The sequence below is a fragment of the Cylas formicarius genome, unplaced genomic scaffold (assembly GCF_029955315.1).
Source record: "Cylas formicarius isolate icCylForm1 unplaced genomic scaffold, icCylForm1.1 PGA_scaffold_4__25_contigs__length_36172078, whole genome shotgun sequence".
Classification (NCBI taxonomy): Eukaryota; Metazoa; Arthropoda; class Insecta; order Coleoptera; family Brentidae; genus Cylas; species Cylas formicarius.
The window spans coordinates 11,727,852-11,744,672 of NW_026844334.1; the positions used below are offsets into that span (position 1 = coordinate 11,727,852).

Below are 16,821 nucleotides of genomic sequence, written 5' to 3' on the forward strand. Positions count from 1 at the left end.
CAACGAGCACGGGACGTCAATACAGACGTTTTTACTTGTTTCATAGACTTCGAGGGGGCTTTCGACAGGGTTCGGCACGAGAATCAGGAATGGACAACAGAGACACGGAGATCCTAGCAAAACTATACTTACAACAAAAGGCTATGGTTCGAGTAGAAAACACAACGTCAGCAGAATTTAGCGTTGGAAGGGGAGTGCGCCAGGGCTGCATACTGTCGCCTCTCCTGTTTAACGTGTATTCAGAACATCTATTCAAGGAAGCATTGGATGATACAGAGGACGGACTTGTAGTAAATGGTCAAATTATAAACAACTTGAGATATGCGGATGATACCGTTCTTGTGGCCGACACTGCCGAGGGGCTTCAGAGACTTGTGGACCGAGTGGCGACTGCATGCGAACTGTAAAAAAACACAAATATTAATTATCAGTAAAAACGATATTGGAAACCTACAGTTTACTGCAAACAACGAAGCCATCAAAACAGCAGAGACAGTTACATACCTGGGCTGTACTTTGAACAAAGATTGGGACCACTCTCGAGAAATAAAGTGCCGAATCGAAAAAGCAAGAAGCACATTTAACAAAATGAGAAACATACTCTGTAACCTATCCCTCAGCATCCGCACTAGAATAAGGGTCCTGAACTGTTATGTTGTCTCGGTCCTCCTTTATGGGACAGAAGCATGGACCCTTACCGATGCCTCGTGCAAACGTATAGATGCCTTCGAGACGTGGTGCTACCGCCGCATCCTCAGAATTTCGTGGGTACATCATGTGACAAATAAAACGGTCATTGAGCGCATCGGAGGAGAAATGGAATTCCTAGCAAACATCAAACGCAGAAAACTGGAATACTTTGGACACATTATGCGCAATGAGAAATGCCACCTACTCCAACTCATCTTACAGGGGAAAATAGAGGGTCGACGATCGGCAGGACGCAGACGAATATCGTGGCTGCGGAACCTACGTGCATGGACTGGAATGACATCAACAGCCCTATTCAGATCCGCAGTAAACAAAGTAATATGGACCAACGTGATAGCCAACGTCCACAGAGGACCGGCACTTTAAGAAGAAGAAGATGGAAAATCGCTTGGATCAAGTAGAGAAACAAAAGGCACCTTTCTAGCGAACTTTATTAATTTAAAGCGTTTTTTATAAAATTTTCGAGAAACATTTTTTTTTGGGTAACTCGTTAAATTAGCTATACACATGAACATAAATACAACGTACAAAAATATCTCATGGCTTCCCTAATTTACAAAACATTATTCTATAATACTACAGCTTAACGGTTTTGCCAATATGTGTTAAATATACGCTTAACTACAGCAGATTCGCGAAAAAGTTCACATACTAACTTATCTACTGAACACAATCGACAACGTACGGTATTTTTTCTGGCACTTTAAATATCACGGCAACAATACAAACAATTTACCAAAGTTTCACACTAGAATAAACAAATGCAATAGGCTGACGAATATTTTTTTGCACATGCACGTAAAATCTAATGCACCATCAAAAACACAATGTCAAAGAATATCTAATGGCAGTAAGAGTAATCAAGACAGATTGGCAGTAATCGATTCTAAATAAAACCTACAACTTATGTTAAAAGGCACTTTTTAAAGTCAACTTTGTTCGATGCTACATCACTCGCTACGATATACCACTTTGCATTATGCAGTAATTTTAGAACGATAACGTATGAGTACATTTTTGTAAACGAAACTCTCTGAAATATCTACAATTTCAAACTTTTACCCTGGCGGTGAAAAGTTCTAACATAACGGGTTTCCATACTTCTGGAATATTAAGGGACTGTCGCCACAACTATTCTTCTGCTTTCCAAACAAACATTTCGTACTTATAGTTTATAGAAGTAAAAAAAGCAAATTAGAAATAGTTATTAGAATAAAATTTGTTTTCATTTTATCGCTTTTAGTTTTTTTATTTTGTTAATTTTGTCCATTGTTTGTAAATTTCCAAGTAATTCATATGTATATATAATTTTTTTTTATTTTCGCTTTATATGTGCCATTAATACACAAGAACTATGGCAACTCCAAACATATCTATAAGCAATAAACGGTGGTTATAGTAAATGTAAATATAATTAGAAATCTAATTATTATAAAATGATGCAGGTGAGGATTAAAATTTGCAAAACGCTGTTGATGTGTGAAAAAGCGTGTGATTTTTAGAAGAATTTTGTTTCGATTACCTAAAACGCGGAAACGCACCCTTACTCCGTGACGGCTATCTTTATTCTTAACGTCAACGGTTTGTCGTATTCGGTGTTATCTTGCGAGGGAGCATCGCCGTCGGGCCTGCCGTGCACCAAAAGGTCAAACGTTTCGGGCTGCTTGAGCCGCCTTCGGAAATGCAAAGCCCACACACCGTGGCGTTTCACGAGCTCAAATTTCTTGTGCTCATTGCCTTTGACTATGCTGTACGTCATCTCTCTCTGGAATAGGGACGTCAGGAGCGAAGACAAAAAAGGAAACCGCCACTCACCTTTACAGCTGGCTGAATCTTCACTATTCGTATTCTGTGGCGCGTCTGCGCCATTGACAGTTTCAAGTCGATCTCTTCTCCGTGGTGATGCCTACGGGTTCTCTTACGTTTAAACAAGCCTCTGACTGTGTCGTTCGTCGCGTGTCTTTGCAGACGATGTCTAGAGTCACGTCTGTGCCTCCCGTTAAGCTAAGTAACATTAGCACATTAACAGGGTGATCACTGTAAATAGTAATAATATTCGGCGTGGTTGTCAAGGGGTTATGTTGTATTGTTAAACTTTCTACGCGATAATGGGTCAATGGACCAATAGCAAGACTTCAAAGAAATTATGGGCAATCTTTATGAAACAAATTTTTTCGCGGCCACTGGGATTTTATAAGACAGTCGGAAAACGTTTAAACACACGTTGCGCCAAAATGTCACGATGTCGGAGGGAAAGCGAAAAAGAACGCGCAAGGGAGCGCAACGAAACAAAACTAATGAAAGGAGAAGGGCAATAAGTTCAAGCTGTTCGAAACAGAAATCATCCGTACCTAAGGGCGGCGTAAAAACCGAGCTCGGAGTTTTCTTGCCCACGATGTTTAGGGTATCGATTTTGCAATTAGAACGCGCGGAAGATCGGTAATATTTTATTTTACGGCTCGTTTTTTTCCGTGTCCGCGATAACGCGAATCAAAAAGGTCTCTTAGGTAAATGAGTATCGAGGACGGTAGAGCACGGTGAACCAGATTCACCGGAAAATATTTAAGAAGTCCCCAATTTTCTTTCGAAATTTAACAATTTTGTTGCACAATTTTTAGTATTTAAAGTCACCAGCATTTGTTTTCTCCGTCTACATGGTGACACGTATGTAAATACAATAAGATTTTTTTTGTATTAATAAAGATTTATAGGAAGTTGGGTAAAGTTTTCACTACGACAAATTTTAGTTGCAGTTTTGTATTTAACATTACCATGGCTGAAGCATTTAGGGATAAGTTTAAACTTTTTCAATATATTTTGCTTAGTTAGATTTAAGTTTGAATATTCTTTACAAAACAACAAACTTAAAATAAAACGAAAAAAATTTATTCTACTTAACTTCTAAAGGATTGTGTCTGGGAACCAAACTATCTTATCTACTTATTGTCCGCATATCGATTGTAATGAAACCTTCAATTCCGCTTATGTTCAATTTTTATTAAAACTCTAGTTTATAATTTTTTTTATCTTGTTACCAATCAAACGTATTTTGTTTGTGAAATAAGGATCACCTCAGAATTTCGTATTAATAATTGACGAATATTCTGTTGCAAATTTGACTTATTTTCAAATAAACTAGTCACATTTTAAATAAACTGAACTGAACTAAATTGATGTGGTAGATGAAGTAGGATACCCAAGAAGTTGCCTGTTTTTGACAATCTATAATTTCCACACTTCTTTGCCGATATTGGATTTTCGTCATTCATTATCTTTGGTTTACGATATGTGTGGCATTATCTTTTTCATTATGCAGGATATGAATATAACGCAGCAGAGAATTTCTTGCAAATTTCTTGTGAATCGTTACATCAACACCACGGTACATCATTTCGTTGGTATGAAAAAATGGTAAAGACGATTTACTTCATAAAGAATTTTACAGAGCTCCAGCATTTTGTCCCAATTTTTCACCAAGGATGATGCAAATATATGTCGTTCAAGTTGTTAGAACGAAATACAAACGTTTCTACTATAAATTAACTTAATGTTACCACCAGTGCTTCCAGTAAAATCAGACTAAAACAACTAAAATATTTTGGACATATCATGAGGAAAAGTCCGGACAATATGGAAAAACTCATTTCAAGGCAAGGTGGACGCAGACCACGTGGCCGCTGACGTTACGTTGCCACCGCACTTCTTAATGGGGGTCAGGATTGAAGAGAGAGACATTAATTACTAAGTAGCTTAATAAACAAAAAAAATTAAAATGAATATTTTACTTACCCTATGGACAAATAGGAAAACAACGTATTCTATTGAATTTTTTTTCCTTTTAAATGACCAATTTTGCATTTTTTCAATATTTTAAAGCGAATCTGACCCACCATACTGCCGCGAAATTTAACCAATATTTTATGAGGCAAAAGTCAATCTTTCGCATTGTCGAACAACGAAAGCCGATTTTTTATCCACTATTTGCACGCCAAAGATTGCTTTTGCCTCCGTCCAAATACGGGACAAAAAAAACGTGGAAATTTCCATTTACAGTCGAAGATGAGAGTCCTCCAGCCACAACGCCGGATGTCCTTATCGAATTGTAAATGAAATTTTCTATTTCGCGGATTTTCTAAAATTGCGCTATTTTTACCGTTATACCGAATAACGTTTTGCCCGTGAATTGCCGACTTTACGCTTTAACTGCCGAATCAATTTGTCAATTGTGGGTCCGCGTTATTGTCGCAACATTTGCCGCGCCAACGGTTTGCTTGGGTCTTTTTTTTATTTTCGGAGATATAAAAGCGAATTCAAGTATTGCGTAAAACGTTCACTTCGCCCGAATGAATTTTGTTTGGTCCATTCTTTTTCAGTGTAAATTTAAAATCTACTTCACGATTGCCACCATATACACACGAATTATAGATAAGCAGTTTTGACTGAACTTATCGATAAGAAAGGTGAAATGTCTGATCCTAATAATTACCAACCGGTATCAATTATCCCAATAGTTTCAAAAGTTTGAGTCAAATAACTTAATAAATCAAAAAAACTTTGGATTAAGAAAGGGGGGTTCCACTACCCAAGCACTATTACGTATAGTCGCTGCCATATTTGAGGACTTTGAGGGGGATGAGCATAGCACTTTAACGCTGTGTGACCTCGCTAAGGCCTTTGACTGTGTCAGTCATTCAATTTTCATGGAAAAACTGGAATTTTACGGTTTAAAACCCATTGCGCTAGAGATTTTATGCTTTTATCTCCCTAATAGAAAGAAAGCAGTTTTTTGCAGTAATAAAATGTCAAGATTGTAATGCACGGAGTTCCATGGGGATCCATTATTGTTTTTAGTTTATATTAATGATCTCTTTTGCCATATGGACCTTGTGGCTGCGGCTAACTTAGCAGATGACTCTACATTCAAAACATCAAACACAAATGTAGAAACGAAGTTGTTGGATGTGGTCCTGGATGATAGGCTGTCTTGGAAGGACCATATTGCTTTTTTATTCAATTTTGTCATATGCTGTTATACTGTGGGGAAACTCAATAGATAATATCCAACGTATGTCAACCGCTGTTTCAGATTCTTCGGGCTATGCCTCTGCCATCGATATACATGTATCACACGGTATCTGCGAAATCAAATCACAAACTTGATATTTCAAAAATTGAAAACCAAAATAAAATCTTCTTTTTTAACATTGTTTTTACTCTGTAGTGGTATACAAACCGAAGATAAAAGATTTCCCGATTCATGATGGCGGCCTTTTTTTCATTTTTATTCCTCTTTGTTTTTATATGATATTTTTTTCTTTTGTGCTTAGACATGTTGTAAGCATACTATGTATTGTAATTCAGTCAAATTAAAATCTATTTCTCTATCTGTATTTCTTTAAAAAAAGTTGCTAGAGAATCGATTCGGTATTGTAGAAAAAAATGGCAATGCCAGGTCGGCACTGTTGCTGTTTTTGATAATATTGAAGCCAATCAAAAGCTTATGAAAAGATTGCAAGTATCCAATGTGGCGTTTACTAGAACAACGAAAGAGAAAAATCCGTTCATAAGAAATCTTGTTCTTTAAAAAATCTTCTAAAACTCCCTAATCTTGTTCAAAATTCGCAACGCAATTGGTCCAAGTGAATGTCAAAAACATTTGTTTTATTTCAATATAAAAAAAAACAAAAATTTTACTATCAATTGTTTACCGTTCGTGTGTTAAAAAACCGAATTTCTGTATATATTTCACCCGCAAACTCCGTTATGCTGAAACCTAAGTTTATCTAGACAAACTTCGCATTACCTGCCTAATTTAGGCAAGGTCCAAAATTATTCGATATTTTATACTTGGTCTGTGCTATAGTTGTATTGTGTCTTTAATTGTAATTAGACGACTGTTTTGGTTAGTTTTGCATATGCAAATTTAAGTGAAATAAAGATATTCCTGGCAATAATTGAAGAAGTTGAAGAGGGTTACCAAAAAACAGCTCTTCGATGCCGACGTCTTAGACGTCACCACATCCAAAGCTACAAGGAAGGTTTTTCTTTTATCGAAGGCCTCTTGAAAATTAGTGCGCATAGTTCTTCATTTACAGAGCAAGGGTTTCCAAGATGTAACAGTACCAAAAAGTACACCACTAACTTTTGTAAATGTAAAAGATCGAAATTGTTATTCAATTTTTGTACTGTATACGGGTCTCTTTAAAATATGTGCTCTATAAAAAGTGTATCATTCAGAAATTCTATTTCTACCTCATATAGCTATAATAATAGAGTGACCCTACTACGGCTCCACCGCATTGATATTATCATAGAGAAGATAATGATTTTCCACGCATGCCTCCACATTTCATTCACTAACTTTACGCCATTTTCTCATTTAATGGGATGTAGGCATACTTTGAGAAAATTCTGCCGTAAAATTACCGCATCCAAACTTATTACAAGTGCTTAATAACTTATCTATAAGGGGTGAATGGTTTATTGGTTGAATGGACCATTTCAAATTATTTTTCAAAGTTGCTTTTTGAGTGACTGTATTATCGGCATACGCAGGGCCTCTTTACTAGCTATATGTTCTACGCAAAGAGATATTTCTGACTCTACCTCAATGTATTTTCCGTTATTTTATGAATATATATTTTATTTGTAAATGTTCTTTAAGAGGAAATAAACTATTAACACAAATTTCTTCTACTATCTCTCACCGCACTTGTACATAATCAGGTTACTTCAGAGTTTGCCTGCTATGTATCTGGCAAACTACAGAGCACCGAATTTTGGACTAAAGTAGGCTGTGAATGCGGAATTTGCCTAGGCAAACCCAAGTATGACTGCATAATGTACTTTGTCGGTAACATATATAAAGCTTTCATGACAATGGTGGAGGTGCATAGCGCAGAGCAAGTTAGATAAGTAAGCTGAAAGCGATAATTCAGTTTACTGTGCTTTATTTAAACCCCATAAACTCAATTCTTCTATTAAAATCAGGTGTTTGTACATATACCAAGAAGATGATTATATAAGCAGGCGTTTAAACGTCGTCTCTTCTCTGCTGCTGCTTCAAAGAATTCAATATCCAAGCTGCGCGATATAAAAACGCAAAAAATATTTTGCACTTTAAAATATCGTGAAAAAATGATCAAGTATGAAAAGACCGCAGATTATGCAGAAGTTAAACACAAATCAAAGAAAAATAGACTAATCTATCCTGTAGCAATTTGCTTATGATCAGAAAAATAACTGTCAATGCATTTAATGGCAATTATTGCTATAAAATTAGAAACAAAAATGATAATTACGCAATTATTGTTAGATGTTAGCGGAGTATTACGAAACACTAAAAACCATAAAACAACCTGTAAATCGAATTTTATTCCTGGACTATTTTAAAACGGCATCACATTCATCACCTTTCAGGAGCTGTATCACTTCTCAATTTTTTTATCAAAACTATAACAAATGAGTAAACGTCTTGTCAGATTTCCTTCCCCAACGTCATAAATCCGATTAATATCCTTACCTGACAGGAAAAGCATCCTTCCGTGGTAATTAATTTGTCGTTGGTGCCTCCAGCATAGCGCTCGTTTATGGGATACGTGGGAGCGTCGCCTATGTCGTAGCCGGCCAAAGCCGACGTGACAGTTGACAGGCAGTGTCCTTGGCCGATTCTCTGATAGCCCTGGGGACAACCGCAGGAGAATCCTGTGCCGAGACTTGTACAGCCGAAGGCGCACGGGGACCCCGTACATCCAGCGCTCACCTGAATCGTTTATTTATAAGATAACCACCCCCACGGTTGCGGTTATGAGGGTTGACAATCGACGTAATGTTTACCGCGGCGAAGTATAAAACGGTAACTGTCTGAAGCTCGAGAACTTGCGCAATAATTGATCGACTGTGACATGGTCGACAACAAAGGAAACTTTGTTGTCTTCCAATTTGCGGTTTGAGGCCGGGATCTGAGGTTTACGTTAACTAAAATTATTATTTCATTCCGCTTGTGCAGCTGCCGACATTTTGAAGTCGCACTAACCGTTTCTAGACCAATTAAAGGGTTGCTAATAGGTTCCGAACTTCTGCAGAGGAAAGTCGAGAAAATTAATAAAATTAAAAAAATCAAGTATGCTCTTAGCTTCAAGGCACAAAGTTAAGAATGTGCAGGGTGGCAGTTGTAGGCACCTGCAATTTATCTGCTTCCTGGGAGGTTTCTTACATCTCCTGTTGACTACGAACGCTGGTGAGGCTCCTAACACTGCCAAATTTTTGTTTTGTTTCGTATTCTTTTAATTTAGAGGGACAGAAAGAAAACTAAAACAAAGTCAAACGGTTTGTTTCCATCAAGAGGACTACATGTTTATCAGTGTTTTTGTTTACGACCCTTTTTCACTGATGATGCGTTGAAGTAAAAACTCATTTATTTTCATTAATCAACAGACATGTTCTCAATTTCCAGCCAATTGGCCAATTCCTTTATATTTTCATCGTTGGCTCCATGTGGAATCCACACAGTTTCTATATTCACGGAATGCATCTATTCATTTTCACATACCTTAATGTTTCAAAATAAGCAAACATTTTAATTGCTGATGTGCATTTTGATAAATTATTGAGAAACTCTGAAGATCTCCGCCAGTGGATTGAATAAAACAATTAAAATGTACAGAAGGTAAAGTACTTTATGTGTAGCAAATATTACTTTATGGCCAGAGCGCTCCCCATGTAAAGATATGTACTCTTGACGAAGTACAGTACCTTTTTCATGAAGAGTTTAGACGGTTCCTCGAGCTCAAAGAATTCAGCTCCTAGTACTTTCAATCTGCTGCCCCCTAATGGTGCGCAACTTGTTAGGAGATGAATAAATAAAACCGCTAATTTATAACAAAACGATTACCATACCAGTACGGTAAAATATTCGAATACAAATTAACAAATTGAAATAAAAGTCGACAACAAGAAACAACAAGAAAACAAAACTTTTTCGACTAAATACACTCTAGTGTTAACATAAGTTGACACCTTTTGAGTGGGACCCGTAAAACAAAACCTGCACCATCGCAAAGCATGAAAGTCTTCAAAAAGTTGGCGGAAAGTTGCAGTTTTCTTTTATTCAACACGAACTCGTGTTTTGTTTCTATGTGGTCCGTTTAGCGGAAAACCGACATAAGAAGGCAACTTCACTATCGTAAGGCTTGTCAACAACAACACACACCGCCGTATTTAGAAGAGCTGAAGCAGACGATTGAGAATAGAAGGAAATATAATTCATTCTTATTTTGATGTGATAAGAGTGAATTATTTTTAAATAGTAAAAATACTTTTTTACAGAAATCGGTAGCAAGACCTCGCCGCCAGTAAGGAAAAATAATGTCTGTTAAATAAAAAACGGCTCACCTGAATACAGATATTCAGTCTGGCGTCGAACTGATAGCCGTCGGGGCAACCGCACCTGTAACTTCCGGGGGTGTTGAAGCAATTTCCGCTCGTCCCGCAGGGGTTGCTCAAACATTCGTTGTTATCCACGCATTGATTGTAATACGGATGGAGGTAGTATCCGTCGGGACACCCGCATCGATAACCGCCGATTAGATTTTGGCAGCCTGCGAAAACGAACAAAAAAGGAGTTCTTTTCGCTCCCCCAGCAATACGTATCATAAAATGCGCTCTAAAGTGAGACTATATCGGGATTGAAGTGTTGTAGGAGATACCTTCTGGGCATTTGGAGTCATCGAGACATTCGTCAGCGTCTGTGCAGTAAGTTCCGGTTGAATCCAGTTTGAACCTGCGCGGGCAGATACATCTGAAGCTCCCCAGAGTGTTGACGCATCGACCGGGTTTAGGGCAATAGTTTGCCTTGTCGCACTCGTTGATATCTAGATGTAACCAAATCGTAAGTAATCGTTATAATTGACCATGCTCCTGATCAGATAAATTAGTTGTTTGTTTTCACATATACTTTTCAATTGTTTGAAGTTTTGGGCTCTTCTATTCAGTTTTTTGCTTTGTGGTTTGTCGACTATTGTCAGCGTTGTGCTTAGATTATAATAGAGACTTATCGAGAACGTTATAAAAATAAGCTAACAAAAGTGCAAATATACAATAAAAATGATAAAGTAGCGGACACCAAGAGGGGCTTCGGGAAAACTGCTTTTCCAACTTTGCTGTTATCGCATTCTACCTCGGTTGCCGGTAATAGTTGAATTTAACTTAAAACTTTTGAAACTATATATAACTACATATGTGGAAATAAGAAATATAATGTATAGTTGTATAATAATATTATACAAATTTAAGTTTATATGTACTACTTTTTTATTTGTTCAGTAGCTTAAAAAAGTGTTTATAGCATTTAATTTACATTTACATAAATATTGATACAAATTGTCAGAGCTATAAATCATGTTTATCTAATAGGTGGTAAAAAAATTGTGGGTGATTTTAATACTGATTGATTAGTTCGCACAATATTTTTACATGGTATTCCTAAATATCATGTATAAACGAAAGGAGGTGACTCCCGAGTTGCGTTATTTCTGAGATTCAGGGTGTTAACAAACAGTTTAACAACAATGCACGCCACTGATATTTTTTGTCATTTCTGTTTTTTTTTTAAATTAAGTAACCTACAGCACAATTTGTCTCTTTAAGTTCTTTGCCAAAAAAAATACAAGGATGTGCTTAAAGTGGTTTGTATGTTTTGTTGTCAATAAAAGTCGTATATATAAAAAATGCCAAGAGGACCAAAAAGGTTCTAAACGAGTTAGGAAAATGATTTCAGGAGGCATGACCTTTGAAAAAATCAAACCCTGTAGATTCTCACACCCTTTTGATATGTTTAAATTTTCAAGAATGGCAGGAATTATAAAGAAAAGATTTTAGAAAATCGAAAATTGAAACACTATAGATCGGTAACGAAACAATTGCGGAGCTATAATTAATTGAAATTTTAGTCATAGTATAACCCAAATAAATCACCCTGAATTTATGAAAATAGTTATTTCATAAATTTATCTGAGAATTGTATTTTTGATTTTTAATTAATTAATTTTTAATCCACCCTGTCTTAACATGACATATTTGACAGAACGATAACCTTAGCTAACATTGTTAATGAATGTGGCACACCATAACAGATCAGCTTACTCACAATTACTATGCGAGAATAACATAAACATATTGCTTTACTTATAACGCATGAGAAACAAAATGCTGGCAAAAAATTCAAATATGGATCGCCTATATATAAACGAAAAATTAATAACCTCTTTTTTGATATTGCCTCCATTCTTCTGGACATACTACAAATGAAATTCCTAAGGCGGAGCACGAAATAAAATTCCTACCCAGAGTATTACTGATTCGCCGCAGAGAGGAATCCTTCGTTAATAAAGTTAATGACTTTCAGTTTTGAATAATCGTGTACCCCAAACACCTCCCACTAAAGACAATGATGAAAAAATATATAAATTTACGGCTCGTACCGTCCATTTTGAGCGGGGGAGGTCTTCGAAGCACCTTCGTCCGAAACCTAAAGTCGAAACGTAACAAACAATTTTTCAAACCCCCAACAAAATGTAAGAGCCGGGGTCCGCCGTTTGTTATTCATATCACACACGCATTACATTCGAGACATTGAAAACCCATTTTTCCCATCTGTCTAAATAAAACAAACGATCGGCAAAAAGGGACCGACCCGCGGGCTACGGCCCCGAAAAAAAAATACCTTCACATTTGTCGCCGATCTGATTGTATCCCTTTTCGCAGGAACATTTGTAGCTTCCCTGGGTATTTATACAGATTTGTTGACAGATGTGCTGGCCGGTGGCGCACTCGTCCAAGTCCCGACATGTAAGCCCGTCAGCGTTTAACAAGAAACCCGCAGGACAAGAACAAATAAAGCTCCCTTCGGTATTCTGGCAGTTGTATTGGCAGTGGGATGTGTTCTCCACGCACTCGTTGACGTCTAAACATTCCCGGATAATAAATAATAGTATCGACACGAAATGCCAACGTTTCGACGGTTTATTACGTCATCCTCAACGCACAGCGGCTGGTACACTGACGTTGCATTAATAAAATCTCTAACAACTATATTAATACACAGTTTTACTAAATCTTGTATATTACAATTGCACAATCGCCACGGAATTGTTGAAATATTTATATTTTTTCTTTGGTCGAAGAGAATTTTTTATTATATCTATTTTGTCTCCGAACATAGTTTAAATTGTAATTAATTTATTAGAAATTTCGTGAATGTTAAGTTAATATTTTACTAATCTTGGTGAAAAATTAATTATTCTTCGTATTCATCTGAGGTTGTAAATCGAAACAGAGACCAATTGGTTTTGCTTGACCCATTCCACAAAATCTACTCTAGATGGACTTTTTTGAGTCACAAGTACAACACACAAGTTAATTACAAAAAAAATTGGATAGATAAAATAACGGTTGTTGTTGAATCGAACTTGTAGGCTTCTTCAAAGTTTAACTGAAACAGATTCCCTTAGGTCCTGAAGAAGCCAACAGGATGATTGGCGAAACGTTAGCGAGTTCGACTCAACAATAACCGACTTAATTAACCTACCTACTCAAATTAGCAAACTAAGAAATTAGTAAATTTTTAAACTGTGCTTATTAAGCTCACGACTTACCGGCGCAGTAGAGTCCGGAGCCGTCCGATTTATAACCCTTGTTGCATATGCACCGATACGATCCAAGAGTGTTTATGCACTGACCGTTTCTGCACAAGTCCGGTATCGTTTCACATTCATTGACATCTATAAATTAGCTCGTTAGATCAATCAATAATGATGTGGGTAACGTACCTTGACCGTTGATGAGGAATCCGCTATCCAGACAGAGTTCCTGGTATTCCGGCGAGAACCTGGAAGGGCATAGCTCGCATTGGGGTCCCCAGGCTTCGCCCATCGAACAGCAGCAGTCCGCTTTCGTGGATTTCTTTATAAACTCGCGGTTTTGGGTAGTGCAACGGCCGTTGACAAGGTGACGATAACAGAAACCTTGACGGTGATCTACAGGCACATGTTATTTACATTGAACCAAAGCATAATGATTACTACTCATGATAAACTACTCGTTCTTATCTACGAACCAGAACGGCCTAAATTTCTTCTAGGAAAACATAGGAATCGCCTAAAAAATGCTTACATCATTTTTCCACTGTTGAATAGTTGACAAGTAATGTGTAAACAATATGCAAATGTACACGATATATTCATAGTAATACATTTCATTGATCTCCTTTTTAATATTAAATTAAACTTCTTAAGTCGAAATATCAACAGCAGAAGGAAGAAGGGATCTCGGTTTCAATTTTTAGACACTTTTAGGGCGCCCATTGACATGTTGTCTCAGGAACTTAAAAAAAGATGTCTTTAAAAGAGAAATATTTAAAAATTTAACATTTTGTATTAGTCCCTTAATTAAAAAAACAAAAGCAACAATTGCTAAAAAATAAATTGTTCTTTATTGTCCAGCACAATTCAACAAAATACAAAACAACACATTTTTTTTACTAAATAAACTAAAAAATAGATCAGTTTATTATTTTACAAGTAAAACAGGCAATGTTTTTCATTTTAAACTGAGAAAATATAAACTATTTATTAAAATTATAACTAACTAATAGAATAAATAAATAGAAAAATATAATAATTATGAATTAAACAAATGGGTTTGAATTATGGACTTTTGTTGATTTTCGAAGCATTCAAATTTGCTTTTTAGTACTACATGTATTTTTATTTTTATTTATTTATTTTTTAATACTGTTCTGTAGTTGATAAATACTGTTCTGATAAGAAGGTACGAAGGTACTGTACGACCAAAAATATAGTGCATTTATTGCATTGACGTTTTAAGTATTTTACAATACCTTAACCGAGTTTCGCAAGACGGTGGTAAAACCCATCCCAACAGATATTTTTCTGCATTAAGTAGGTCTTGCCTGAGATGGACAGTAACGAATATTTGTAAAAACTTAAAATTTTTATTTGAAACGTAAATGGACTGTTTTAAATTTGAATAAGCATTGATGCTGCAGGGTATTTTCGAATAAATAGAAGCCTTTAATAATTTAACATCAGATGATATGTATCGTTGTTAACAGTTTAATCTAAATTGCAATATGTTCGGATATATTTGAATGTGACCCTTTCAGTAAAAACGTATTGATGTACCTCACTCTCGAGCTTTGATCCTGCAAGGCTGTTTTCACTGGATAGTTCAAAAGGCAAGGGTAAGTACCTCTACTCTATTTATCTTACAGGTAAGTTTGAAAATAATCATTTTTGTCTTGTGTGCCTGTAGATTAAAAACATTCTTCTTCTTGTATTTTTGTGTATCCTACATAGTTGTTCGAATTGTAAACAACAACAGTCTTTTTAAGACTATAGGTTATAAAAAGGTACGTCATAAAAAAACAGATAAATATTTATTAGAATCTTACAATTAAACACTTTTTGAAGGTTTCTGTTTTTTAACATTTTAAAATGTGGAAACCGTGGAATGAAACAGATGTTCCCCTGTTAGAAGGCATGGAAAACAACGCAGAATTTGAAGACGAAGTGGAGATGGTTTTCGGATGCTAAACAAATAGTTTTGAAAGTTTACAATTTTACAAGAAATTTAGAAGGCGAAGTAGGAGCAGCAATAAAAACAAGTGACATAGAACGTAATAAATTGTTACTTTGTAATAATTTTTTTATGTACATGTTTCAAGAATTGCTCGAAAGACAAATATTGAAAACATACTTATATCCCGCTTGTTAGTGTAGGTAGATAAATTCCTAGGACGGTCCTGGAATGGTTACGGGTAGGTCTGCTCAGCAGGGTGTTCTATAAGGGGCGGCGGCTTTGGAGTAATAAGCAAAGTTAATGACGGGGTCGGTTGTAAAAGCAATATAATTCTGGTCTTAATTTATAAATGATTTTCTCAGTGCACCTATTTATCATTATCATTTGAGGCTTCGAATTATTAAACAGCAACAGCATTATTTAGATCAACAGGACAAGCAGGAGGGCTTTGTGTGTGTCAATTCTAAACAACTTACAAAATTTTTTTACCTATGACAGTATGAACAAATAATAACAGAAAAATGTCACACTTTCGCCTGAAAACCATCTAGGCACCTTCGGTAGTAATGTATCCGATCTTTAACATCTAAATTACGGGGAAAAAAACGGGACCAGAACTTAAAGTATTGAACCTCAACATTTCTCTTGTCTAGAGCTGGAGCTACATATGAAGAAGAATAAGACTGGCTGAAAAAGCAAAGCGTACGACTTTCTTACATCTAGAAACGGCAGAAACGAGCATAGTTAAACCAGTAGACGGCAAAAAAATTGACGTATTCAAATGTAGTGCTGGAGGGGCATGTTCTGAATTTTATGAACAGCACGCAGATCGACCCCCAGGCGATCTTTGCGGAATTGAATATTTAGTATATAACTCTGCCCCATTTATGTCGCCAACAATATGAGTTTTCTTTCGCACATTGCTTAATGTTGATAGTTTTAGGAAATGTAGCGACGAAGCTCCAACAGTGTGCATGACCTTGATAAACTGATAAAAGTTTGTAAAATGTTACATATGGTCGATTCTTATGTATGGATGCGAAACATGGACGCTTAATAAAGAGATGCTCAATAAGATCGAAACATTTGAAATGTGAACACACACGAGAACGCTTAAAATATCCTGGACCACAAGAAGCAGAAATGAAGAAGTTCTTCGAAGAATGGGACACAACAGACTACTTCTGAATATTATCAAGCGATGAACACTTGAATACCTAGACCATATAATTAGAGGACATCGATATGACTTTCTTCGACAATTAACGGAAAAATAGAAGGAAAAAAGTGGGGACCGAGGATGGCGTTAGAGCTGCCAACTCGACTTGCAGGAGGTTGTGGGTTCGATTCCCACCGGGTGCCTTGTAATCGTTAAAAATTCATTTATAAGTTATAACTTACTTGTAAGCTGGCCGAATTGCGTTATGAAGCAATGGTCAAATAAAGCGTAATTTAAAAAAAAGGAGAAGAGGGATTTGGGCGTAAGAGGCTTTCATGGCTAAGAGACCAGAG

General features: G+C 36.3%; 1 protein-coding gene across 2 annotated transcripts in view; it reads right to left on the reverse strand.

Moving 5' to 3' along the window:
- Positions 1-1,130: 1,130 nt before the first annotated feature.
- Positions 1,131-16,821, reverse strand: part of LOC132701595 (fibrillin-2-like) — a 58,976-nt gene continuing 43,285 nt past the window's right edge. For both annotated transcript variants that reach the window (XM_060669668.1, XM_060669669.1), the window contains 8 exons: positions 13,539-13,745; positions 13,365-13,490; positions 12,434-12,673; positions 10,419-10,583; positions 10,105-10,310; positions 8,234-8,473; positions 2,527-2,715; positions 1,131-2,476 (listed from right to left, as the gene is read on the reverse strand). In XM_060669668.1, the coding sequence (XP_060525651.1) occupies positions 2,255-2,476; positions 2,527-2,715; positions 8,234-8,473; positions 10,105-10,310; positions 10,419-10,583; positions 12,434-12,673; positions 13,365-13,490; positions 13,539-13,745 (1,595 nt within the window). In that variant the 3' untranslated portion in view covers positions 1,131-2,254. The remainder of the gene's footprint in view (positions 2,477-2,526; positions 2,716-8,233; positions 8,474-10,104; positions 10,311-10,418; positions 10,584-12,433; positions 12,674-13,364; positions 13,491-13,538; positions 13,746-16,821) is intronic.